The 27329-nt window shown below is 41.4% G+C and overlaps 2 protein-coding genes across 7 annotated transcripts; both read left to right on the top strand.

Annotated features, from left to right (window-relative positions):
- The first annotated feature begins 67 nt into the window (after nt 1-67).
- Nucleotides 68-8798, top strand: pnpla2 (patatin-like phospholipase domain containing 2). Its single transcript, XM_058646472.1, has 9 exons — nt 68-565; nt 2416-2648; nt 3233-3298; nt 4659-4868; nt 5252-5312; nt 5673-5852; nt 6396-6528; nt 6752-6883; nt 7189-8798. Exons 1-9 carry the CDS (start codon nt 379-381, stop codon nt 7502-7504), a joined length of 1518 nt encoding a protein of 505 aa, XP_058502455.1. The 5' UTR covers nt 68-378; the 3' UTR covers nt 7505-8798.
- A 1481-nt stretch (nt 8799-10279) lies between these two features.
- On the top strand, nt 10280-25334 carry zmp:0000001167 (protein phosphatase 1 regulatory subunit 12A). Of its 6 annotated transcripts, none has more exons than XM_058646593.1 (25): nt 10280-10630; nt 14476-14606; nt 14723-14841; nt 15738-15894; nt 16053-16197; nt 16295-16369; nt 16493-16572; nt 17925-18130; nt 18268-18377; nt 18476-18670; nt 19101-19183; nt 19306-19395; nt 19549-19650; nt 19757-19858; nt 20140-20230; nt 20341-20472; nt 20564-20666; nt 20776-20870; nt 20984-21043; nt 21120-21142; nt 21252-21315; nt 21445-21549; nt 22454-22504; nt 22706-22756; nt 24035-25334. In XM_058646593.1, the coding sequence occupies exons 1-25, from the start codon at nt 10355-10357 to the stop codon at nt 24119-24121; spliced, it is 2733 nt and encodes a 910-aa protein (XP_058502576.1). In that variant the 5' UTR covers nt 10280-10354; the 3' UTR covers nt 24122-25334. The 6 variants fall into 6 exon arrangements, with proteins under 6 accessions (XP_058502576.1, XP_058502578.1, XP_058502579.1 ...); XM_058646595.1 differs by lacking the exon at nt 22706-22756 and adding an exon at nt 23021-23066 and having other exon boundaries at nt 18473-18670; XM_058646594.1 differs by having other exon boundaries at nt 10281-10630; nt 17949-18130; nt 18473-18670.
- The last annotated feature ends 1995 nt before the right edge of the window (nt 25335-27329 follow it).

The raw sequence follows: 27329 nt of genomic DNA, 5'->3' as shown, positions 1-27329 counted from the left end.
CTTCTTCCTTTCTGATTGGTCAATGTATTCAACGACGTTGACTGTGTTTGGTTAAATGTGTGTAACTCTGCGCCTCCTCCAGCACACCACGGGGAAGTGTGTAAAACAACAACAACAACCCACAGTTTGGTTTCACCTCGAGGTCATTTCCGTATTGTTATGTAATTCAAGCGACTTTAACCTGCAGCGAAAAACGTCACTTGTGCCGTTAGCTTCAACCTAAAACAGCTAGCACGAAACGTTATAGAGACAGTCATGTAGAGAGAGACTACACCGGAGATAACGTGAAGTGAAACGTGGTTAGCTGTAGTCGTAAATACAGAGTTCGTGATACATCGATAACCCACGCGTTCACATTATCTGCGGACTGTCACCGGTATGTTTCCGTTAGACTCGCCGTGGAACATCTCCTTTGCGGGATGCGGCTTCCTGGGGATCTACCACGTCGGTGTGGCCAGCTGTCTGCTGGAGCAGGCTCCCTTTCTGGTGCACCATGCCAGGCACATCTACGGAGCATCAGCTGGAGCTCTTACTGCCACTGCTTTGGTCACCGGAGTCTGTCTCGGTTTGTACTTTTTAATGTCCTCTGGGTGTGTGTGTGCGCGCGCGCGTTCTTGTATGTATCTTTGTCAAGACCAAAAAACCTAGAAACGTTATGGACTGAGGACATTTTGGGAAAGAGATGACATTTTGTCTGGTCCTCACGCTCTGTCAGCCTTAAAGGGTTTTAGGGTTAGGGTTAGGTATTTAGCTCTGATGGTTAAGGTAAGGGTTAGGCATTTAGTTGTGATGGTTAAGGTAAGGTTGTCTTATTGTGTCTAAGACCTCTCTACGAATGTGTGTGTTCCAATAGTCAAGTCACGTCATATTTATTTATGTTGCATAATTATTTAAAACTACAGGGGTTGAGCTTCTGTCCTTTATAAAAGCAAATAGGCAAAAATGAGACTAAAGTTAAGACAATGTACAATTTAACACATTTAAAACTGTGACATACGATCAGATCAGCCTCTAGATTAACAGCAAGATGTCAGGAGCAGACACAGGGGCTGAATATGGGGATAAGAGATCAGGAAAATATTAATATGTAAACAAAACTATTTAGTGCTTTTAAGTGCTATAATTTTGGATTAAACTCTATACATGACTGGCAACAAGTGCAACTGTCTGGCTGCATTTTGAACCATTGGTAATGTGGAGATGGTTTAAATCAGGGGTCACCAACCTTTTTGAGACCGAGAGCTACCTGAAGGGTAGAGAATAATATGGAGGGCTACCATATTAACATTTTATGCAATTTACCATTGAAATTATGAATATTATGCATTTAATTGCATACACATTAAATCCAGTGCTTACTCCTAATGATTATCACAGTTTTTATAAATAATATCAACACATTTTACTCAGTGATCATTTGGATACATGCAAGTGAGGTGAAGTGAAATGAGCCCACGGGCACCTCGCTGGCTGCTCGCGGGCTACCAAGTGCCCGCGGGCACCACGTTGGTGACCACTGGTTTAAATCATACACCAAGAGTTGCAATAATCAGACCTAGAGGAGATGTTTTCTTTTAGGTAAATAATGTCTTTGATTTGGCTTTATTCTTAACTGATGAAAGCTACAATTCACAACACAAGAAACCAGTTTATCAAAACTGAGAGTCAAGGAGAGTTGTTGAGAGTTATTATAGAGGGGATAAACTGAAAATCATTAAGACTAACACGGCTTATACTGTACATCTGCAAGATGTTCGCCGTCTGCATCTTGATTTTTAGGTGTATCTATTTTATCACGTATTTTGCATTGTATTCACTTTATTCACTTATTAAACCGAGTAATGTCAGTTGCAGTGCAGAGAATAAACAAAATAGAGTAAAATGTACTGAAAACCTGGTCATTGTTCATCCTCTGGTGTTTACATAAACCATTTTGACCCAGGTTTATGTCGCTCTTCAAAATGATAACCAGCTTTTTCTCATGAAATAATGCTGCTTTAAACTAGAGCTGCCCAGCATGGAGAAAAAAAACAAAAAGCATAATGTGATTATTTTTGACACATTTTTTTTACATTTTACCTTCATTGTCATTTTCACAGAAATAAATCTAAATGATGATGAACAAACAACATGTTGCCTGATTTGAGGGTCAAGATTTTGGCTCCTGGGGAAACCTCTGCAACACCGCAGTTACCTTTTCATAATTCTGATTTGTACACACATATATTCATTTAATAGTGTCTCTTAATTTGGATATTGCACCTGATCACACTGCAGTTTCAAGTACTTTGTGATTAGTTGTGCAGCCTTACTTTAAACAGGCAACATTCTTCTATCCTCTGGATTACAATGTAACAGAAACAGTGTAGCCGATTGAAATAATTTCACACTGACTGATACTTAGTGTTTTTACAGGAGAGGCTGGTGCCAGCATCATCGATGTTTCCAAGGAGGCAAGAAAGAGATTCCTTGGACCCATGCATCCCTCCTTCAATCTGGTGAAGATTGTGCGTCACATGCTGCGCCGCACTCTGCCGGCTGATTGTCACCAACGGGCCAGTGGGAGGTTAGGGATCTCTCTCACTCGTGTGGCAGATGGAGAAAATGTCCTGGTATCTCATTACAACAACAAGGAGGAGCTAGTACAGGTGTGCACTATGCTCTATATTTTTCACAGTGCAGAGGAAGACAGGCTTGTACCAGACTTGTATTTATACCAGAACACTACTAATATGATAAAAAATGATAAAACGGTGATAAAACGTTTAGAAAAAATAATTGTGATGATGAAGGATATGATTGATGATTATAAAACAAAAACAAATTGTTAATTATTTGGCTGAAAGCAAGAAAAACCCCACCTCCAAATCAGTGGAGTTTGAACAACAACAAAGTTTGGAAGATAAAAATATGGGTTGGGGGAAAAAGAAGTATTTTCTGACAATGTCATTATTATGTATTTACTTACTTGAAAAATTAACTTTGCAATTGGTAGAATAAAAACTTTATTTACAATAATGTAACCATATTGACCAGCCATAATATGTGATTATATTGTGTCATTCAATTTTAATGTTTACAGGGTGATTGTTTTCATTTCACTCTTTTCCTTGTTTATGTCTTTATTCAGTATTTTTTTCACAACGTTTGAGCTTAATTCCATGTATGAGAGCTGTATATTATGTCATTAAATGATCTTATATTATTATTCATTTTCTTTTTTCTTAAACAGGCGTGTGTCTGCAGTGCCTACATCCCGGTGTATTGTGGCTTTATACCTCCTACTTTGCAAGGAGTGGTGAGTACATTTACTACGATTCCAGCTTTGCTCTACTGAATGTTCTCCATTTTTTTTTGTTTTGTTGATGTTACTTCTGGCTATTTGTTTCTGTATCTGCCCCTGTCAGAGCCCTCCCTTCCTCAAGAACATGTTTGTTCTTAATGGAACATGTGGAAACGATAAATTATACAATTCCTCTAGACAATTCCTCAGTGTTTGCCTGAGGTCTCACACTAAAGAAGGAAGTAGCACTTGTGTACTTTGCTGGACATGTTTCTAGCACAAAGGTTTTCTGGGTAATGTCATTGGGCAACACCAGCTCTCCCACCCTTCCTCTGTGCCCTTTGTGATGGGTTTTAACAGTTCACTTGTGTTTGTGTGTATGTAGGGCATGTGACCAAAATTTAAGAGGGCAGATCCAGTTGGGACCATGTTGGCTCACGCTTTAAAGTTGTTTTGTCCACGTCTGTCATCAGTGGCTTTAATTCCAAAAAAACCTCTGTTTTGTTTGTTTTCACACTGTGTGCTTCCACATACTGGGTGTAAAAGTTCAGAAGCTCCAATAAGAACGAACACTTATCGATATGGAGGACATGATGTCATGTTTCAAAGGATTGACTGTCAATATTTAGCAAACAAAACAAAATCCATTGGAACTTTTAATGATTTGGGGTGATGCATGCTTTATCTCAACCTGTTTGTTTTAAAACAAATAAGTTGGGAAATGGCCCTGGAATGTTCTCAACACTAGATCCGATGTAGGTTATCAGTCATTAGTGACAAAATGTTTAGACCCACCAGTAAATATAAGGCACACAAAAACCAAAATATGAAGACTATAATCCAGCCAGGTTTTTGATTAAAGTTAACCAGTCAGTTGATTCACTTGATTATTAGGGAAGGTACAACACCACTGATACTCATTACCTCTGACTAATTTATTACTAACAACAAAATAAGTCAAGGAATCATCAATTCAATTTTCATATTTTGTTTTTAGTGCTACATTTGTTAAAAATCGGTTCTATTTACTAGTTTATTTGTTTTAGATGACTGTAATGCCCTCTGTGCTGACATTAACCAGATTTATCTTGCTCGCTTGCAGCTTGTTCAAAGCACAGCTACAAGAAACAATATGCAGGAACACATTTACCCCCATTCTGGCCTCCTTCCACTGGCTTCTATTCCACTCTAGAATTATTTTGAACATTTTATTGTTTGTTTTTAATAGTTTTTAAATGGTTTAGCACCTCAGTGCCTCTTTGCACCTTTTACCTCCTCAACGTAATCGAGGTCAGCTGCATCTGTTAGTCCCAGAGGCGATGGTGCCTTTTCAGTAGTAGCTTGTTTTAATATTTACTTTTCTTTTATCATTCAGCGGTATGTCGATGGAGGGATCTCGGACAACCTGCCTCAGTATGAGCTGAAGAACACCATCACTGTGTCCCCTTTCTGCGGAGAGAGCGACATCTGTCCCCGAGACACTTCGACCAACATACACGAGCTGCGATTCACCAACACGAGCATCCAGTTCACTCTCTCAAACCTCTACAGAATCTCCAGAGCACTGTTCCCCCCAGATCCAATGGTAGGTTTACAACACACACACACACATACAGAGAGTCTTGTTTCCATGACTTCAGAGGACATTACATTGACTTAACCAACCTTAACCATAACTTCTAGTGGCCTAACCCTAATTCATCCACAACATGTCTTCATCTTAAAATTTTATAAAAAATGTGTCCCCATAAGAAAGACCGGTCCACATAATATGACTGTGTAGACAGATGTAGGTCCCCATAGCATAAGTAATACTTGGAACACACACACACACACACACACACACACACACACACAGACAGACACACACGGAGAGAGAGACAAATTGATTAGCTCAGTTAAACTGGAGTGAACTCTGTGGACTCCTCTGACTCATGACAGATGAATTGTGGCTTGTTTTGAATGCAGGTTATGAAGTCCATGTGTAAACAAGGATACAAAGATGCTCTGCACTTTTTGAAGAAAAACGGTAAGGACCTGTGGTTTGTTGTTTATGTTCTAACCTTCTCCAGTGTTCTCTTTAGGAAAAAACCTGGTCAATGTTAACCTAAATTGTTTTTCCAACCACTGGCTGGAAAATATTCCTGCTAGTGAATCACACTGATATGCTATCAGAACACGATAGTGTGTAACCAGATCAATACATTTCTTTAGATTAGGCTTGTATTCTTCCTAATCCTTAATCTTGTTGGTGATGTGTCTGTTTTTTAAACTTCTTGTTATGGCTTTATTTCAGTATTTTCAATACTAAGCTCTTCATTGGCATGTAATAGCAAACTGTGTTATAACTAATTTCACATTTAAAAGAACATATTTGCTTTCTTTGCAGGTTTAGTTAATTTCAATGGACCCCTCAGAGACAGAGCTCTGCTTGGTAGTAGAGAAGAAAATGATTTAAAAGAGGAGAAGGAAGCAGACGACACAAGTGACAAAGAGGAAGACGAGACCAGTTCCAGTTCCTCCGTAGAGGATCATTTCTTTGACCGCCTCCCACCAACCCTGCACAAAGGTAAAAGCAGACAGAACATCATTAGCATAAATAAAGCAACATTTAAGAGCTAATCAAGGAATTTATGAACATGATCACAGTGACCACAAGAAGTGCTTTGTCACACATGACATGTTTGAAAGGTCAAACGATTTGACACAACAGATCATTTTAAAGTGTACTTCACCAGTATAATCATCATAGGCATCATAATGATAAGCTTACAAGCAATAACCTCTGACTTCTGTCTATAAATGCAAGTCTGTTGGTCTGTTTACTGCAGAAATACCCAACAAGCTTAGAAATGCAAGAGAACGTGTGCTGGTGCTGCACTAGAGATGTTCAATGGTTTAATTTGTGTTCTCATTCAAATCATTTGAGAGTTTTTTTCCCCCACTTCCTACTAAAACTATTTTTCTTTTTCTTTTTCTTTTATTTGAATTAACGCATAATCAACTTGATATGTTGCACCAGTTTCTGTTTTAGTTTTGAATAGTTCTGCTTGGAAAACCTGTCAGTAGTTATGGTAACTGCCTCTAAGATAGTTTCTGCTTCCCTCTGTAGCTCTGGTTGAGGCCTGCATGGAGAGGAGAAGCCTAATGGAGTCGCTAAGCAACCTGCTTCCCGTTAGGATGGCCTCAGCCATGATGCTCCCCTACACTCTCCCTCTGGAGTCTGCTCTGTCCTTGACTGTCAGGTGACTATATATCTATACATATATCTATACAATTATGTCATATATATATATATATATATATATATGACATAATTTCCCACGTACATACTTTGAGATGCACTCCAAAAGTATTGCATCATAGTGATAGCATTACAACCTAGCTGACTAAACTGCACTGGAATTTGCAATTAGGTAATTCAAATGGCACAAAATACTGACTTGCAGCTGTGTATCTCATGTGTAGACTTCTGGAGTGGCTGCCAGACGTTCAAGATGATGTCGGATGGATTCGAGAGCAGCTATTGAAAGTCCTGCAACATCTTCTTCGCCAGGCTTCCCAAAGCATTTCTCAGAACGTCTTTGTTGAGATGAAATGGTATGAGAGTTTCACTTCTTGATTGTGACTAGCAAAAGCAGACAGTACTGGTACACAGACTTAAATCATTTCATCATATATGCATCCACATAACTAACTGAAGTTGTGAGAAACGCCTAAGATGTCCTTTACTGTGAACCTCTAAATGGAAATCACAATTTCACCTATATATATTTAGGCTGTCACTACACTTGACTTGTTTAGGTCACAGTCACACTCTCTCTGCTATAATAATAATTAGGGCTAATTAAGAATTATAATTAGTTGCTGTTTCAATAATAATCACCGATGTTTTTTTCCTCCAGGTTTTCCTGTCAGTTGGAGCTGCGACGTAACCAATCCCTTCCATCCAGCTTTAGCTCCACCAGCCTGTTTCCCACCTGGGTGAATAGGAGAAGTCCTTCTGTCCAGAATATCCTCACGTATCTCGACCAGTACAGGAACCAGCTGACGTCAGGAGTTCTGTGTATAAACACGGACCTGCAAAGCTTCTTGACAAACAGTTCGATGTTAACATGTAAGAGTTCTCCCATGCTCTCCACAGAGGGCCGCACAATGCAAGGAGGTCGTTTCAGTGTCCCACTTGCTGCTGCTGACGCAGAAGATGTCATCAGCTTTTAAGGGCTTTTTTTAAGGGCTTTTCATGGGTTTCTGCTGCAAATGCTTTATCTCTGAGGTTGAGGTTCAGATCCAAGAAGTACTCAAATCTCCCAAGACAAATTCGGAACTCTAATAAGTCATTTTGTACAGTATACAGAAATGGTAGTTATTTACCATATTAATTAGTGTATAAAGTATTTTCTTAAGCTTTTTGCGTTATCATTTAACTACAGTAAAATCAGTAGGTCTACAGAAGAGCGGTTACATTTAGCAGATGGACTCATGTAGAGTCATGTACAAACTTGAATTACTAACAAAAATGTGCACTGCAAGCAGCATGTTTCAAACATTAGTGTGAATGTTTTTAGTGGAATGTAGTCAGACGTCAGACATGTAGTTAAACAGCGTCTCTGCTCCCGCTGGTTATGAACCTCTCAAGTCAGGAAGTGAAGGATTATGTTTGTTACAGGTAGTTACTCACTAGTGTTACTCACTATCCCACTCATCTTTTACTGGTGCCAATCCCTGCTCCCAGCTGGCAGGTGATTGGTGCACCCTGCACAGGTCACCGTCCATCACAGGGCCACATAGAGACAAACAACCATCCACTCTCACACCTATGGTGAATTTAGAGTGTCCAATTTGCCAAATCCCCAAATCTGCATGTTTTTGAGCCGTGGGATGAAACCGGAGAACCCGGAGAAAACCCGTGCACACACATGGAGAACATGCAAACTCCATGCAGGGTCGTGAACCCAGAGTGCCAACCACTACACCAACCGTGTGGCCAAATTATTCCATGTATTATTATGCACATTTCAATGCATTTTGTGAACACTGTCTAAATGTTTTCAGGTTTGTACTGAATGTGTGCATTGTTGCACTTATTTATATTAGAAACACAAGCTTGTTTTCTTCTTTTCTCCTCAATCATTGAAATGTGTTTCTATTATCTTGATTCACTTGTATGCAAGTTCCAGTGCTTTCAGTTTTATATTTAAAAAAATATATAAATATAACATTTTATTGTACAATCATTTTGATGTAATTACATATTAGTTTGTAATTACGGAATGTGCGATTCTTTTTATTGATCAACGATTGATCAGTTTAATCTCACTTTGACTTTTGTTCGGAGTCACTGTATGACTTCAGACAAGTTGAACTATTGTTGTTGTACTTTGTACAGAAGAAATTTTGACTATATGATAAAGCTCCAACTTGTGCCTTATATGAAACATTTGCTAAGTTAATTTAAAACGTTATTGCTGGCAGTGTTTATTTGATAATTAAATAAAATTACAGTTGAAATGCAGCTTCTGGGTGTTCTTTTATTGCAGTGTATTCCCAGAGATTAGTTATAGTCCTCACATTACCTAGAAAAACAGTGACTTACAATGGAAAGAGCACACAGGACAGACAACAGTACACACGCTTAAACAGTGATCAAACTGTGCAGTCTATTGTCTAATATCCACGGTTGATTTCTGAGTCATTTAGAACACACATAATGCTGCAGGATACAGATGGGACACTAACAAAACTGAATTGTAATATGTTAGTATGTTAATTTTATTTTTGGAAAGCCCTTTGTCAAAACACTGTGATGAGATGAAACAATTTCTACAATAATCCCAATCATGGATCTTTGATGTGTCTAATCACTTAATGTGTTGATACATATATAGAAGATACAGACTGAGCAGCACAGCAAGAGCTTCATATGCATCGTTTTATTTAGGTCACTTTTGACTCAATTTTGCACCCATATTTTCATCTCTCTCTCTCTCCTCTTTATGTATTTATTTATTTCTTGAAGTGTTGTTTTGGAGAGCATGTTTGTTAGTTTTTTTACTTAGCTCCTGAAGGTTAGATACTATGTGGGCTACTATAAATATTTAAAAGATGATGTTATGCACTCTGTTTGTTTGTTTGCTTATCTTGTAAATTGCTTATAGTGTAGTTTATGACTGACATTAAATAGTATAAATATATGCTAAAGAGACACATCCCTCCCATTTGTAAATGTATTTTTTAAATTTCAAAATTGCATTGAAATGTCTATAAATCAAATTTTAATACACAGGACAAGGTGGTATATGACCCTAGAAGGTTTTCAGTTGCTGGTATTTGCAGGTGACAGGGATCACGACCAAATGTTTACACCCACCATATTTGGCAAACATCAAGGACAAACCAAAATATTGGGCCTGGCCTATTTTTTAAAGAACATAATCTTTTGACTAAGGTTTAACAGTCAGTTCATTTTACTGATTATTCCTTTGCTTTGTTTTCAGAGATACACTTGCCAACTGTTCCATTCACTAGTTTATTTGCTCAATAATTATTTGTATAATTATTAATAAAATATAATAATTATTTATTTATTAATCAACTTTAATGATCAGTTTAGTGGGTACTTTTATTGTTTTATTGTGATAATTCCTAACACTAGAAGTTAAATTAGATACTAGAAATATTATACTTTCTAACACACAACAAAGAACATAAGTACAAAACAAACAAACTTCAAAGCATTGGTTGCAAGTGCTCATGTTATTATTATTTTATATATATTTTTTATTCTTTTTTGTTATTTTATTGCAAATGTGGTGTTTCCCTATGCATACAAAACTACTATGTGTTTTAAATAATTAATTAAATAAAAACATAAATAAGAACTATGCCTGCCTCTGAAAGGAAAATGTCCGAGCAGCACTTGAAGTGCTCAGTTAAAGGTTCTCTCTGAAGTTCACTGCTTCCGTGTGTCTCCACCAGGGGGCGCAGCAGGGGGGAGAGGCTCAATCCAAACCTCAGACCCTGCCTCTCTTCGCACCATGAGCTGAGTCTGTCCGGGACAGACCAGGGAAGATGGCGGCCACTGACCATTCCCGGTCCGAAGCTGCCAAACAGCGACGGCAGGATCAGCTGCAGCGATGGTTTGGCTCGGACACGGATCGGACGGAATCGGAGGCCCGGGAACACTCGAGCGGCCCCGCGACGCGGCGGACGAAAGTCCGCTTCGCTCAAGGAGCCGTGTTTATGGCCGCCTGCTCGTCTGGCGACCGGGAGGAGGTGGCAGCGCTGCTGCGGCAGGGAGCTGACATCAACCACGCCAACATAGACGGACTGACAGCGCTGCACCAGGTAAACACTTCAACTTACATTTGTACTTAGCAACTGTGTTAAATAGTTGAACGATAAACTTGGGAGTTAACCGTTGAGTTGCTGCTCACTCAAACTAGCGGCAGAAAATGTCCCCGACGGTGTAGACGAGTAGTTAATGTGAGCGTTCCCGCTGCTTTTAACGGAGCTGCTTCTGTGGATGAAGCCGAACTTAATAATGAAGCTGAGGGAGCTGCAGTAGACCGTGTGTGTGTGGTCAGTCTGTGCGGGGTTTTTAAGTCTGTTTGCAGGGGAACTTTCTTCTCTCAGCAGCAGCAGCAGCAGACGACAGTGAAGGCATCACCTCAGCGTCTGTGTGTCATTTTTAAACTTGGATGTAGAAAGTGCTTGGCAGGCCCGTGACACAGTCTCCGGTTTGGAGACGCAGAAAAACACTTGGTCATTGATTTCGGGGAGTTTTTTTTCTTTCTTTTCTTTTTAACGTCTGATCACCAAGTTTTGTAATTTTGGATCTCGTGGAGGAGAAGAAAATGGATCGCGCAGACATCTACCAGTATGAACAGAAAAAAAACAACTGTCACAAAGACCGATTCATCTCAGGTTTTTTTAATTGCAGTTTATGCCCCAAATAGGCTGCACTCCAGAGCATGATGTAGCCTTAATGCACCTCCCTCTCCTTCACTTTAAAGTCATAACACAGTGGAGCAGCAGTCTGGACAACATCACTGTCACACAAGCCCTCAGTGATGCACTGTTTCCTTTGCTTTTATGATACTGCCACGTAGGGATGGGCCGATGCAATATTCAGTCTTGGTATCAGACCGATGCTGATCAAAAAAAAGAAAGTAAAATCGAATGTCATCCAAAGTCCTTAAATATCATCTCAACAAGTGGCAACTGCATTTAGTAGTAGTTTCCTGGAAACATCATCATCAGGGGTGGGTCAAAATATCTATTTGGTGATGTATCATTGTCCTCCCTCGTGCAATACGATAATCATATACGCCAGGGAAAATATCGAGGTTTTTAACTAATGAATTAAGGCACTCTAAAGTTAACAGTCCCTGCCAGATTCACTCGCTGGACGTCGCTACTTTCATGTGTCCTGACGGTGGTGATGCTCAAATGAATCGGGGAAACTTGGATAGAAGTTGCATGGCTGAAAAAGAGGGAGTTTACGGCGGGATAATACTGGAGAAAGATACGTTAAGAGATGCCCCATCCACGTTCAATACATAGATTCTCTATGTTGTGAATAAATCAAGAAATCTTGACGTTTTGTTTTCTTCAGTTAGACCGATGTATTGTGATATTATTGGTATCGTGGACCATGTATCGTGTATCATATCGTGAGGCACCCTGTGACTCCCACCCCTAATAGATCATCGTGTCTTGAAGAAGACCTAAAACTAGAGATTGAGACCATTAACGTCTCAGGAAAATATGAACTGACTTCATGAATCAAGTGAGAAGTAGCGTCATTTTCGCATAGACTAAAGGGAATTATTTTTGCAACTTGTGGACTTGCCCCCTAGTGGTTATTGAATATATTTTAATTTTAGTATCAGACATGATGAATCGGTATCAAACCTTCCTTACTGTTTTAGGACTGATCCAACACTGACATCTAAGGATACTTGTCGTGTCGACATAAAAGACATTGAGTTAATCATTTTCCAGTCCAGTGGAGCTGAATGGCGGCTGCACTGATCAGAGATCATGCTCAAAGATGGTTGGTGTTTTCCTCCTAATTGAAGCTAAGTCAGTGTGTCAGTTGAAGTTTCTTTCCCATGACCAGTTCAGATGAGTGAGTAAGCGCGTTCCTGCCTGGATGTAGATGATAAATGTGTCCTCCTCTGGTCCATCCATGTGTTGGATCATGCACCCAGTGTGGTCTCTCTCCTGCCCTCCATCCCTCTCTCCCCTGTTGCTCGTTGGTTGCCTGGTAACCAGAATTAAATATAGGCCCACACTCTCCAAACTTTCCATCCTCTGCATCCAAAGCCCTTTTGTCTTCGCCACTACTCTTTCTCTCTCCTTGGCCCCTCCTCCTCCTCTTCCTCTTCCCTGCATCTCTCCTTCTCCTTCTCCTTCTCCTTGCCAATTCCCAATGGAGGGGACTTTAGGGATTTTGGATGAAGAAATGGAAAACATTCCTCAAACAGCACAAACTGCTGTTTGTCAAAGGGCATTTCCACAATGAGTCATTGATGACCCAGTGAAGCAGTCTGCTGGGAGGCTGTATGTGCACCCTGTTAGCGCACTGGGTGCAAGCAATGCCCTCTGTTCATTCATTCATCAGCATGGAGCACCCACTTGTTTCAAAGAGCTCCCCCTTTCGCTGAGAGTGAAGCCCCGCTTTTTTTGACTTGCGCCTACCAGCTTCATCTCTGGCTCTTACGATGACAGTGCTTTTGTTGTTGTTGTTGTTGTTGTTGTTGTTAAGACCTCACTTCCTGACTAATTACCTCACATTATGAAGGAGGAAGGAGACTCGCAGCAGCTTTGAGATTAGTTCATTTAGCCCAAAAGTAAAGCTTCTTAAGTGGCTGAAGACAGACCTGATGGTCAGGGTTCTGTGCACAGTGTGCAGGTATAAGCACTCGCTGCTGTGACGTCCTATGATATGATAATGACTCATGACTGTTTAGAAAATAACAGTATGTTAATGACATACAACAAAATAAATAGTGAGTCATCCGTGTTCTTGCTTATGCCAGCACAAACTAAGCTTTGTTGTGTGTAAAAATGAACATGTAAGTAAGCTGAAAAATCTCGTCAGTCGTCAGTCTGTCGATCAGCTGGTCCACCATTTTGGTCCCGGCTGTACGAATGGCCATGTGTTTATTTTTAAATGATTAATTTATTTGCGGAGCAAAAATCGAGGGCTGCAAGAGTTAATCGATTAGTAATGGAGTAAGCGTACTCTTTTGACAGTGGTTTCTCAAAATATAAAACTTTTCTTTCACTGTCCTAAATGTGAATATTTTGTGTTTGCCTTGCTCCAATGAGAGTAAACTGAATGTTTTTGGTTTGTGGTCGTCATTTTGAGGTTTTTGGAAAGACCAATCGGCATTTTTAACCATTTGCTGACAGTTGTAGACTAACATATCAAGTGGTTGTTTGAGAAAATAATCAATTAATTAATTCACACTAAACGTATCCATTTGCTGCAGCTATAGAATAAGTGGCTTTGGTAATATTCTTATTTTTTGTTTTTTGGTTATTTGTGGTTTTGAATGACAAGTCTCAGCAACCCTTATTTCCCATTACTTTATTTACTTTATTTATTTATTTTCTGGTTCCATCTGCATGTTAGTATATCACTTTGTGCAATACTTTGGTTGTGTATGTGTTGTATTGTCAATATTTGTTATTCATACAGCTGCTAACTGTAACTGTTTTTTTTAACTACTGCAGAGATCATCTGGCAACCTTTTTTTTTTATTTTTTAATATCATTGTCTTCCATTCACAATATGATGGTAACGTAATGCAGATGATGTTTTTTTTTTTTCCCCCTCATAAATGTATGTTTATATTAAAGCAGCATATAGTGCCTTGAGGTTCTCATGGAACTCATTTTGGATCACGTCGAGGTCTTTGCGACACCAGCCTCAGGACAAGCAGTTAAACAGATGACTGTTCACTCACACCACAAAAACAACTGTTTTGGAAAGCACTGGAGGGCCTTTTGTAGCCCAATTAACAGCAGGAGCTTATAACAAGTAGACACAGTAGTCATTGTCTTTTTTTTTTTCTTTCTTTTTATTGTACACTAACTGGACAAGTCTGGTGTCTAGTGGAGGCTCTCCTCACTAATGCCAAACAGCAAACAGAGCAATATCATGCTGTGTCCCTCTGCAGGCCTGCATTGATGAAAATGCAGAGATGGTCCAGTTTCTGGTGGAGAACGGAAGTGACATCAATAGAGGAGACAACGAGGGTTGGACTCCTCTGCACGCTGCAGCGTCCTGTGGCTTCATCCAGATCACGAAGTGAGTGTTGACCGTCACTGACGTCACGATGTATATGCCCAGTATAGTGTGTGTCTGTGTGGTTTTCTGGTTTTACAGCTGCCACCTGACCACGTCGCTTGTTATTCTCTTTGTAGATACCTGATAGAGCACGGCGCTCACGTTGGAGCAGTGAACAGTGAAGGTGAGCTTCCTCTAGATGTGGCCACAGAAGACGTCATGGAGAGACTTCTCAAAGGCGAAATCAAAAAACAAGGTGAGGACTTGCTGTGTTCCCCACACTCACATCATCTCTCCAGCCTACAATTCCACATAGCGTCTTGTCTAGGTAGCAGAGATGAAACTATGGTCTTTATAATATGATAATTACAACATATAACATGTCGTCATCATCATAACTGTGAGAATATTACAGCATTCAAGGCTGAAGATTGAACTAATTTTCTTATGTTACCCACAGGTTTTCTTTTTTTATATGGTTATACATCAATATTTCTGGCTTTTGATGGTATCTAGGGTTTGGGGTATCGATGGTTCAAAGTATTTAAATATGTCACCATTGGCACAAGAAAAACAAGAATGTTTTTAATGTTTACATCTATAGAAAAGAAGCAATTACTGTACTAGGAGGCCGAGGAACCAGCATTTAGTAGTAGTTCTCTTCAACTTTGCCACAATAACACAAGGAGCCTCATGCATCAATAGTGTATAAACACAAAAATGCTGCGTATGCTTACTCTCACGCACGCGACAAGATGTACAAAAATTGGTGAAACTTTGTGGACCGCAGCGCAAACTCTCGAGCTGCCGTGTGAAGTTGTGGAGCAATCTCTTCTCTGGCTCTGGCAGGTGATGACGCTGCCATATTAAGCTCTGAAACTCATCTCAGTGTTTCAAAAATAAGATTTTCAATCTGATACACCATGTAGGTTTGATCATATGTGGTAAAGCAGCAGAGAGTTTGACTTTGAAATAAATTACACAGTGATGTTAATAGACACACACATGTATCTCCCTTTGAGAATTAAGAACATGATAATAAAGGAGTTATCATCACAATGTCTTTCAACAAACGTGAAGACAGTTGCCAAAATAAAGTTATGGAATAATAGCTGCACACTCACCCACTGTGTGTTCATGTGTGTGGCGCAGGTATCGACGTGGACAAGGCCAGAAAGGAGGAGGAGAGGATCATGCTCCAGGATGCCATGGTGATGCTGGACAGAGGTGGTACTCTCACACCTCACCCAAACACCAAGGCAACCGCTCTGCACGTCTCTGCGGCCAAAGGCTACATTGAAGTCCTGAAGTGAGCTTCGGTCCACACACACTGCAGTGGCAGCTTGTTAGCTTTTGTTATACATTCACCTGTGAGTGTTTTTTTTTTTGGTGCCACATGAAGTCAAAGAAGCATCATTCATCCCCTCTCTCTGTCCTCCTCTCTTCCCCACATATGTCATTGTTCAGGGTGCTGTTACAGTGTAGGGTTGACGTGGACAGCAGGGACACTGATGGCTGGACACCCCTCCATGCAGCGGCTCACTGGGGGCAGGAGGAGGTGTGCGCCCTGCTCGCTGACCACTTCTGTGACATGGGTGCCGTCAACAATGTGGTGAGCGGGAGACAAAGGACCTTTCCTTGGCATTACGCCTGTGACTGATACCGTTGCTTGTGCCATGACTGAAAATACAATGCAAATGTCCTTGTAGGGCCAAACACCTCTAGATGTTGCCGATGAGAACCTCGTGGACGCTCTGGAGGAGCTTCAGAAGAAACAGAATGCTGTGAGTCTGCCTCCACACACAGGCACCTCAACAATTTCCCTCCGTTAGATAAACCTGATGTGATTGATCGCGTTACAGTGGCAAACGTTCTCTGTGTTTATGTGTGTTTATATTCTTCTTCAGTTACGCAGCGAGAAGGAGAAGCAGGCTCCTGTTATTGAGACCAGCCCACCGATCTCCATGGTACCAGTTCGTCCGCGCAGGTCAGTGCCAGTGTGTTGGGGTGTTTGTGTGTGTGTGTGTGTGTGTTTGGGCACAAGCAATGCTGTTCCTCAGCTGATTCCCAGCAATCCCATTTGTCTGCATGCAGTTTTGATGTTAACAGTCCCCGGTAAAATCCACAGTCAAGCTGGGTATGTTTAAAATATCTAAAAGCTTAGCACGCTGTTGGCCAAATGGTTACAGTGCATGCCAGATAACTGCAACGTCCAAGGTTCGATTCGTGCTCTGAACCGATGCTATATGTTGTACCCGTCATCGCTCCCCTTGTTTTGTCTTTAATTATACCAAAATATCCTAAAAATATATAAACGTTTTCCTCAGAATAAAGTAAGGCGGGTATTTACTTGAGGGGTACTCAAGTAAATACTTGATAAATTAAATTAAATTAAATTCAACCCAAACCAAATATTGCTATAAATCAGACCAGCTCGGTGATATAAAATATTTTTCTACATAAGTCACAGTGGCTTGATACAACAAGACCAGCAACAGTAACCACATAATGATAATGTGAGTTCCAACTTTAATTAATTTATTTTAGGCTTTTGAGTTTACTGTGTGTTCAAAACAAGATAAATTAAAAACATGCAGTGAGCAAACAAACATACATTTTTGAGGGCATATTCAAAGTACATATAACGCAATACGTCATAAAATGTGAAGATAATGATCAAGTACAGAATATATTGCATGCATTGAGTACATGGTATAGAATGTGGGCACAGCAATTGTATTCTGCTTGTGTGGGTGCTGCTGCTATTTTATCCCTGTGGTTTTTTTTTTGCGTCGCCACATGTGAAGACGAGACTGTTGGAGCTGTAAAACTAAGGCTACATCCACATTACTCAGTTTCATTGGAAATGCATAAATTCTGTCCACATTTACCATGACAGGAAAAAAAAAATGTTTGCAATGACGACACAGTTTCACCTCCTAATAGGCCATGACTGGACTGTAAAGGAAAAGCTTAAAACTGCCGCAGTTTCGCCTCGTCGTTGGTCTAGTAACATAAGCGTAGCAACACTACGCAAATAACTGCAGAGTAGAGAGTCAACTGTACCTAAAAGTGACATTAATGGATGCAATGGTCATCTTGTCATTTACAAATAAAAACTGAGTAGTATGGATGCAGCCTAAATGATCTAGACAGAACCTGTTTAGTGTTAGGTGTGATAAAGCAGCAGTTCAACACATGGCATCACACCCCACTGATGCATTGATTGTTGCATGCTGGCTCTAATTGGCTGCACATGGAATGATTGCCCTCCACTGATCAGCTCCCTGCATGCCACCTGTTGTTCCACCCCCCACCACCTTGGCCCCGCCCCTGCAGGACTTCTATCTCTCGTATGAGCAGTAAGGAGAAGATCTGCCTCCATGAGCGGGAGAAGCACCCTCCCCCTGCCCTGCAGAGCAGTCCAGCTGAGGACGAGGAGGAGGAAGGCCAGACGGGTCCGAATCAACCTCAGAGCCAGCCGAAGGCCTCCAGCAGCTCCAGCTCAGAGGAGGAGAGTGAATCTGAGAGTGATGCCGAGTCAGGTGAGAGGAGCTGCCGCACCTTCTAATACAGAGAGGACATCTGCGTTGTTGCTGCTCATCAAGATCCGAGAAGCAACATGCTGTAAGACCTCGTGGTTGGATTTCCTTGATTTCTCAAAGCTTTTGTGCGTTTGCAGAGAAAGCAAAAAACCGAGAGATCATAAACAACTTGAACAACAAACGCAACACCACCAGCCTGCTTCCTACCTCCATGTCAACGAGCACCACTTCAGGCCAAGTGAAAAAGGTCATATCAAGAGAGATGTTACGAAGAAAAATGTCTGTATTTGTTCCATAAGAATAGAGGACAACAAAGGTGCTGACTTATTATTGGCTGTGTAGCAGGAACCAAGCAAACCCGCAGTCACCGAGGCCCCGGTCTCCTGGAGAACATCTCTGAGGAAGGCAGGCAGCTCGGTGACTCTCGGCTCAGCTGGACTGTCCGACCCCATCCAGGACCCCAGCAGACCTGCAGAGGTGGGACTGGGCATGACCCGCTCAGCCTCCAGTCCTCGCCTCAGCTCTGTGGTGGACACCAAGGTACAAACCGCAGGCGCTTACATTTAAGCTCTATATGAATCTAGCTTCAAGTACAGTCTACATTAACTGGGTGAGCCTTGGTCCACATCCCCAGAGATTTGCTTTGTATTTCAGCATGTGTGTACAATCTCTCATTCCATTTTAGTCGTTTGGATGTCCTTGTTTTCTATGAACACAGTTGTAGATGTTTGGGTACCAGTGGACTTCCTCACATAACCTCAAGCAAGTTTCCATGGTTACCTTCTTGGAAAGTATTGTGTCAAAGGGAGCATATGATTCGCACATTCGACTGTTTAACTTTACTACTCTACAGCACCTCCAATAAATTGGATTGGCTTTTTCAGTCATCTGCAGAAATTGGTCGCATGTACGACCTCTACGGACACTGTGACCCGGCCCTAAATGAACTAAGCGCACCATTTGCTTTCAGGAGCCGAGGCTCGCTCGGGTGCCACCAATTCCATCCCGGAGACTGTTTAGTATTCCGGACAGCAGTCCTGACAACTCCAACAGGTGGGCCTGTGCTTCATCATGTACTTGTGCACTTCTTGTGAAACCAGAATCTGTTTTGTGCTGCACTGCACTTGTGCTCCCATCACCCTGTGTGTGTGTGTGTGTGTCTTTCTCCCACTCAGTTGGCTAAGCCGTAGCTCCTCTTACACTCGGCGGCTTCATAGTCAAACAGGAAATGATCTCAGTAGCTCCACCCCTTATTTGCTTCACAGGTCAGTCATGCTGCTCACTGCTTGTCTTGTATGTGTTTGCACTGCTGTTTTTGCAGCATCATAGTTTAGTCAATTCCCCTCCCGAGCTGTGAATACTAATCGTGTGGTTGTGAAAAAAGCCTTTTCTTTTAAGTTCTTTTTTCTTGTTTCTAGCTCATCGTATGGAAAGAGACTGGATGACCCCACCTTGACCTCATCTAGCATAGGAACAAGTTCTGCGGGACTTAGCCGTTTAAATAACATCCTGGCACAGAGGTGCGTCATTTTTCTATCCTACACTTTTAGGAAAGTTTGTCTGGAACATTTTCCTCATTAATTTAATAGATCTGATAACCAGCTCTCTCTTCTCTTTGTCTTAAAGACATCCTCAGGACCAGACAGAAAAGAAGGATCAGTCTGCCGTCACCGTGTCCAACTCTCAGAGCACGACCACAAGTGAACAGGAGACCAAACAGAGGCGCAAGTAAGCTTTCAGTATTTGGTATATTTAGTATACTTATGTATTACTGAAGGGGTGATGTTTAAAAGCCTAAGCTTTATTATATTACACACTGAGTCTTTTACATTGAAGTATGTCTTATTTATGTTGGATGCTTCTTTTGACATGTTTTGAATACATTTTTAAGAGAACTGTTTTGGCAGACTGCAGAAATCATAGTTCTTTCTTTTCAGCCGTTAATGTATCTTGTTGAAAGGTTAATTTTGTGTAGTTTTGTGGCTCAGACTTTGATTTGACTCCTGCAGGTCTTATCTGACACCAGTGCGGGATGAAGAAGCAGAGGCGCAGAGAAAGGCTCGTTCCCGACACGCGAGGCAATCTCGCCGCTCGACTCAGGTACAAACATCACCTGCTCACGAGGAGGAAGCTTCCTGCTCTCAAGTCTTCTAATGCTGTTCGTCAAGCGCCGTCCTTGAAACGCTCTCTCCTTTTCCCTTTCTGTGAAGGGGGTGACCCTAACAGACCTGCAGGAAGCAGAGAAGACGATGAATACCATGAAGACGGACAACAAAGGGAGAGAGAAGAAGGAGGAGGAAGAGAAGGAGAAGGAAGCAAAAGCCAAGAAGGCAGAGGAGGGGGTGAGGGCCATGTTTTCAGTTACAGCCCCATCTTGGTTGTGCTTATATAATGTCACATGACATCACATAGCAGATGCTACTTCATTCACAGGAAGTGAGCTGGAGGTCCCGTATCGCCAGCCTACAGAAGTCGGACCTGCTGGGACTCACACAGCCCGCTGGCACTCCTCGGCCTCAGGCGTCCGACAGGAGAGGCACGTGCCACCACTTGCACTTTATCTTATTGCACTAAAATGAAATGTAGAACTCGTCAGTGTCGTGGCGGTTGAAGTATTTGACTTGTGCTGTCTGCCGTCGTTGCAGATGTTGAGGTGGAGAGTGAGACCATGCGATGGGCCAGAGAGCGCAGGGAGAAGAGGCAAGCTCGGGCCAGGAGGAAGGCACAGAGAACCGGGGAGGTAAACACTGAAGAGAAAATCTGTAGCGATAAAAGGAGTAGCAGATGAACAAGAACAAAGTTGGGAGGAAAAACAAAACCAGCTAAATTGTAACTCTTATGTTCTGCTTGCAGAGTGATGACAACGATCCCAGTGGAGAGGAAGAGTTCTCAGGCAGTGGACTGGATCCACAGGTGTGTGAATCTAATGCAAGTTTATGTCAAATCTCTAAAAACGTGACCTGTAACTGTGTGTTGTTTTCGTTTACAGATAGACCAGCACTTGAGTTCCAGGTATGAATCCGGCCTTTGACCCATTTGACTCACCACCTTTTTTTTCATTCTGTCAGCACAGTTTGTGTGATAGCAGTATCTCTGACCTTTGAACTCCTCATCCACTCAGGTCGGTTGCATCCTGCAATGACCGCACCCAGAGAGGAGAATCCGAGACCAAGGATTTTAAGAAGGTTGGCAGACAGACGGGGGTTGTTGTTGTTGTTGTTGTTGTTGTTGTTGTTGTTGTTGTTGAGGTCCCGGTCTGTTACTTTGTCCCAGTTATTTATTGCTTTTGTGTTGTTTTTTTTGTGCCGTGTCAGTTGTTTGAGGAGGTTTCCAGGGAAAACAACCAGCTCCAGTCTCAGCTGCAGGACACCCAGCGGGTCATCAGTCAGACCAGGTTGGACCTGGAAAAGGCTACACAGGTGACATTACACTAGGAGGCACTGAGTGAAACACACACACACACGTACAGACAAAAGGAGGAGTTTTTAAATGGTCACTTTAAAGGTTCTGTTGCTGTGTGGCATCTGTTCTTCTGCTCACTTGTCAGATTATCAACCCAAACCCTGTTCTATTCCTCAATACTGTCTTTGAAGACTTATTGTAAGTCTCTTTGGGTAAAAGCGTCTGCCAAATGACATGTAATGTGATGAAGATTCCCACCTCCAGATGAAAGATGTTTGCTAACATCTGCCACGACTTGATCTCCTTTTAAAGCAACACTGTATAACGTTTGCAGCAGCAACACAATGAGCCCATTTGTGATGACTTCTTAGTTGGTGCTTTGTTCCCACTTCATATCCACCGAATGACACCACAGCTCAGAGCGCGGCTCAGGCTGCATTTTTCTGTTCTCACCTGAGCCAAACCCAACCTGTCCTGAATTCTTGGCTTGAGCCTGAAAACCAAACGCGACACAGTTAGAGTACGCCGAAGCCTCGTCTGTCACAGTGGTTGTAGCCCATGTTTAAAGCGCCAAACGTTATCGTTACCTCCAGAAGGAAAGCAAGAGAACAAACCCGACTTAGATCAGTATCATCAGTCCAACGAGGTCTGATATGAGCCGAGGGTATTTTTAGCAAACTACTAACACAGTGTACCATTGCTAACCTTATTAACTATTTGTGCTGCTGTTACTGTGTTTGTAATAATACGATTGTGAGAGATGAGCAAAGGTTTTTCAGAGCAAAACATACACAGATCCATATCACAGGTTGTGTTATCGATTGTTCGCGTACACGCCTTTTTTAGTTCTAATTGAATCCTGTTGCTGTGGTGACAATGTTGACAGTAGTTGTAATAATTTTGTTTTGTTCCGTCCAATAGAGACAGGAGCGTTTCACTGACTGTTCAGCCCTGCTGGAGCTGGAGAGAAAGGTAACACTTCTCTGCCGATGATGTTCTTTTGAAGCTTCACCTGCCTCACGACTGCCACTTCTGCTGTGTGTTGAGGCTCTCTCCTCCCACACGCTCTCTCCTCACATGTGTGTCACTCAACTGTTGTGGTCTTTTCACTCTTCTTCTTCTTCTTCTTCTCCTGTCTGCTCCCCACCCTCCCTCACGTTTCCCTGGCATCAGGACCGGAGGATGTTGGAGCGGCGAATGGCAGAGCTGGAGGAGGAGCTAAAGGTGAGAAGAAGTAGTGAACGAATCGTCACGGCCACAGACACTGTGCATGTCTCCCGCTTGATTAGCTTGGCTGTAGCTTGTGCAGATCAGCGTTGTGGTCCAGGCAGATCCTGAGAGCGTTTTTTTTAACAGCAGTACATCCTCCCCACTGTATCATCTTCATTACATCCATTAAGATAATTTCTCTGCTGTCAAAGCATGTTTTCTGCCCAACAAGACGCATAACTATTTCAAACGTTATTGTTATTATTGTTTTTACTCTAGGTCAAGCATGTCCAAAGTCCGGCCCGCGGGCCAATCACGGCCCTCGGTGAGATTTTTTTACGGCCCGCAGCTTCGGTTTTATAATGTATTATTTATGGTCAGGGAGGGACACAAAATCTGCCTCGGTCATGTGTCGCCCCCATTAGCTCAGCTGGGAAGGAGTTGCGAAACCAGAGTCCCGGGTTTGAAACCCACCTGTGACAGACAGATACATTGACTCATCTCATATTATGTTATTTGACTAGAGATGTGAAAGAAAGGCAAATCTGGCCCTCGTTTAAAAAAGGTTTGGACACCCCTGCTCTTGATAATAGTTATGGTAATGAGAGCAAGTAGGTCGTATCAGGATCAGATTTTCAGTTCAGTGATTCAAATTTAGATTCAAGAAGCTCTGTAAAAGGGGCACTGGACGTAACAAATGAATTCTCTTCTATGTGCTTTGTTTTTGTATTGTTTTTTTAACATCTCACCAAAGAGAGAGATGCTGTCTAAAGGTCCAGTGTGCAAGAATGAATAAATATTAGTGTTAAAGCCTGTGTTCCATTCACAAGTCCTGATTACGTTCTGTAATATACATATATATATATATATATATATAGAGAGAGAGAGAGATAGATATATATGTGTGTATGTGTATATATGTATATACGTATGTGTGTATATATATATATATATATGTATATGTGTATATATATATATATATAAACGTGTGTGTATATATGTATATATATATACGTGTGTGTGTGTGTGTATATATATGTATGTGTGTATATATATATGTATGTATGTATATATATATATATGTATGTGTATATGTGTATGTATATATATATGTATGTGTATATGTATATGTATATATATATAGTGTATGTGTATATATATATATATATATAGTGTATGTGTATATATATATATATATTTAAAATTCTAGAACGCAACACAAGTTCTTAATTGAACTTACTTCTGCTTTTATGTGTTGACACGTTGTAATGTGAACTTAACTTTTACCACCAGGTTCTGGTGGACCTGAGGGCAGACAACCAGCGTCTCAAAGATGAAAATGGAGCACTGATCCGTGTCATCAGTAAACTCTCCAAATAGATGTGGCGAGGGTGAGCGAGAGAGAGAGAGAGAGAGAGAGAGCGAGAGACGAGAAGAGCAGGGAACCCCCCTCCCCCTTCCCCATCCCTCCCTCCTTTCACACATTCCTCCTAGTGCCAAAGAGTGAGAGGGGGGAGAGGAGCAGCAGAACGTTTATGAGCACCACGAGTTGACTTGGATTGTGATGCCTCTCTGTGAACAGCTGGAGTGGCCTTTGTGTGCCTTAATGCCCGTTTGCCACGGGAAGACAAGGCTCCAAGGCGCTCGGCTTTGGACAGAGGCTCCAACAGCAGCAGCATGAGATTTGAAAACAGCCAAAATACCCACAGCTGGTGGAACACACACAAAAAAACCCACATCATCTACTACGACTATGCATCAGGGGAACCCAAACATGCACACACATTCCTATGCGTGCATCACATACTTCCTCAATGCACATTCCACTGAGCGCACAAGGCAGCTTGGGCCTTAAAGCTCCCACTTTGTGTTTGTTGTTTTGTTTTTCTTGTGATCACACTCAAGTCTCACACTCACAAATTTACCCCACTCACAGTCCAAAGCGAGTGTGTCGAGCAGTGAGGGTGTTGGAGTATCGTTTTAAAAACTCAGCTCTGATTCATGTCTCGCTCCTGGCGTTCGGTGTCATCGCGGCGCGTCATCACAAGTCCATGAAGCTCTGTTGGGTTGTTTTATTTCCACATGCAAGTGTTTGAACCCACCTACCTCTCCACCTATGCACTTCCCCACATACTTTTTTAATGTTTGTGACCACAGACACACTCCATGCTCTTAGGTCATGTGACCTCAGCACTTTACTCTCTGCAAAGCAATAACAGATCGGCGGGGCTTTGCCCGTCCTCCAGACAAACGAGGTCAGAGCAGCACCTTCTCACTTGGTAAAAGTTACCCAGAGCCGAACGGTTTAAAAGTCATTGCACAATTATAAAATTAGCTGTTCTGTCAAAGCCTATTATGCTCTGAATGGTTTTTTTTCTTAATTATCATTGATAAGATATTATTTTTCATACTTTTTTCATTGTCAGTTCCTCTTGCAATGAAGTATAGATATATATTACACATGTATAAATGTTAGTCTTGAATAATAACCCTAATGAAGTAAAGTTCCATGTAGCCTTTTTTCCACATGTTGGGTTTCTAATATATTAAATGGATGTCTGCACCCCAATAAAAAAAAAAATGTGTGTTTGTAGCTTGAATGGCTGGTTACTAAGGAAATGTTATCCACTTAAGTCATATTGGTTCTTTTAAGATACCAAACTAATGTCATATCCATCCTCACCACTGACGCTTGCTCAGGTTTCTGGCTTCTTAGTAACATGTGGCGACTGATGGAGTCATCAAATTGCTCACTTGTGTGATGTCTTGGTTTTTTCTGCCTCGTCCTCACTCTGTTGCACAGTATACTGTCAGTAGTGTAGTGTAGTGTAGTCAGTCGCTCTATTTTCTGGTAGCCAGATGTTTTGCATCACAGGGGAAAGAGGACGAGAACAGCTGCTACACTGAGATGCTCACACAGAGGAAACGGGGCAACACAAATGTATTAACAGTATGTTTGGACTGTAACATGATCTGCTGCTGCTCCCAGGTGGACTGTACATCACGAGTGGTTTGACTGATATATTTGCCCTTACATATGTGGGATGAGTGTTCAGTGGGCGTCTGTCTGTAGGAATTCTGGAGCCGTCTGAGCTCCTGACCAGTTGAACTCAAGTTAACACCAGTCATCCATCTGTTTGTCTCATCTGAGAGAAGAGAGATGGACCACTGTCCTGCAGTGGAGAAGCACTGACAACAAGCTGAGCTCCTAATAAGGAAGGGCAGGCTGACGGAGGCACTCTCTCTGTAAATATCCCTTAGGTCTGAGAAAGACAGAGGAAGGGAGCTGGGGAGGAAGAGGGAAGCGGATGGATTGCAGCCTTATATGGACAAAGCACTGCTTTTCCCAAGGTTTGTGGCTCTGACCCACAGTATGACGCCAGATGCTGAACAACCAGCTCCTCAGCACCACCAAGAGGTGAAACGAAAGTAATGCCACGGTTTTAGTGAAACTCTGGTCTCTCTCCATTACTGTTATTTTCCTCATATTTATAAGTACAAGTTTTTTTTAAAAAAACACAAAACAAACTTCAGACAATATTCCTGTAATCAGAGCTGCTCAAATCTGGATTACCAACAAGTAGAAATCTGCTCAAGAGCCCTGGATCCTCAGGAGACCAACACACTCTATGTGTCTTATTACTTTGTGGTTCAATTCAATTCAATTCAATTCAATTAATTAAATGATCAATTGAAATTTTGTTGTTAATAAGCACTTAAATACAACAAATACTGACCCTGTGACATCATTAAAGTGGTATTTTGTTTTCAGTATAACAGTTGGCATGCCAACACAATACAAATGTATTTATTTTCAAACTATATATTGTATATAATTAAAGTGTTGGGGGGGGGGTTCATACTAAAGCAGCACATTATTACAAAAGAACAGAATTTTAAGCAAAGAATAGTAATCAAAAAATAAAATATGTATGTTTTAAGTCTGTTATTATTTCTCCAGCTCAGAAATGCATAGTTCTGTGATACTGTAATTAATAGTGTTAGGGGTTTTGACTGAAGTAAATAAGGACTTTGTTGCACAATGAACATTTTATTTCAGGTTGGATTAAAGAAAACACTTTCTGCTGTCTGGTCTGCCTCCTGAACACTCTGAAAGTTAAACCCCAAACATCTGTGGCCAGAATAATGTTGCGCATTATTCATTTGATCATTTATCATCAACTACTGGCACACTCTCTCTGCCTCTTGTGTTGTATAATCTACAAAATCAAGATGCCCTGTCATTTTAATTCCTCCTGTGTGAACGCACAAAGCAACTGGTGAGCAGACGACAGATGACATGATTTAGGTTGGAGAGAATGACGTGATATTTCTTGGAAAGTGAGGATGAACATGTAAACACTCTCACTGTGACCTGCAGAGTATTTTAACTGTCTCGGCCAAAGTGTTCCAGGTATTTAACCACATTCATAATGATAAAAAAATAAACCTTAAATCTAGAGTTGACACCACTGACGTCACACGTACAGTAATGTGCTTCATATTTCACTAAAACCATGTGTGCTTCATGGAAGTGGCTTAGTCTACTGATCTGATTTATATTGACTTAATCTATGCCATGTTTTAC

The sequence above is a fragment of the Solea solea genome, chromosome 12 (assembly GCF_958295425.1).
Source record: "Solea solea chromosome 12, fSolSol10.1, whole genome shotgun sequence".
Classification (NCBI taxonomy): Eukaryota; Metazoa; Chordata; class Actinopteri; order Pleuronectiformes; family Soleidae; genus Solea; species Solea solea.
Note: the sequence above shows the minus strand (reverse complement) of the source record. Positions and strands in the feature narration are given on the sequence as shown.

Coding starts and splice junctions, on each gene's coding strand:
- pnpla2 (XM_058646472.1), top strand. CDS start 379: ATGTTTCCGTTAGACTCGCCGTGGAACATCTCCTTTGCGGGATGCGGC. Junction 3,299..4,658: donor CTCCTACTTTGCAAGGAGTG/GTGAGTACATTT, acceptor TTTATCATTCAG/CGGTATGTCGATGGAGGGAT. Junction 5,313..5,672: donor GCACTTTTTGAAGAAAAACG/GTAAGGACCTGT, acceptor CTTTCTTTGCAG/GTTTAGTTAATTTCAATGGA.
- zmp:0000001167 (XM_058646592.1), top strand. CDS start 10,355: ATGGCGGCCACTGACCATTCCCGGTCCGAAGCTGCCAAACAGCGACGG. Junction 14,607..14,722: donor GGCTTCATCCAGATCACGAA/GTGAGTGTTGAC, acceptor TTCTCTTTGTAG/ATACCTGATAGAGCACGGCG. Junction 16,370..16,492: donor TTCAGAAGAAACAGAATGCT/GTGAGTCTGCCT, acceptor ATTCTTCTTCAG/TTACGCAGCGAGAAGGAGAA.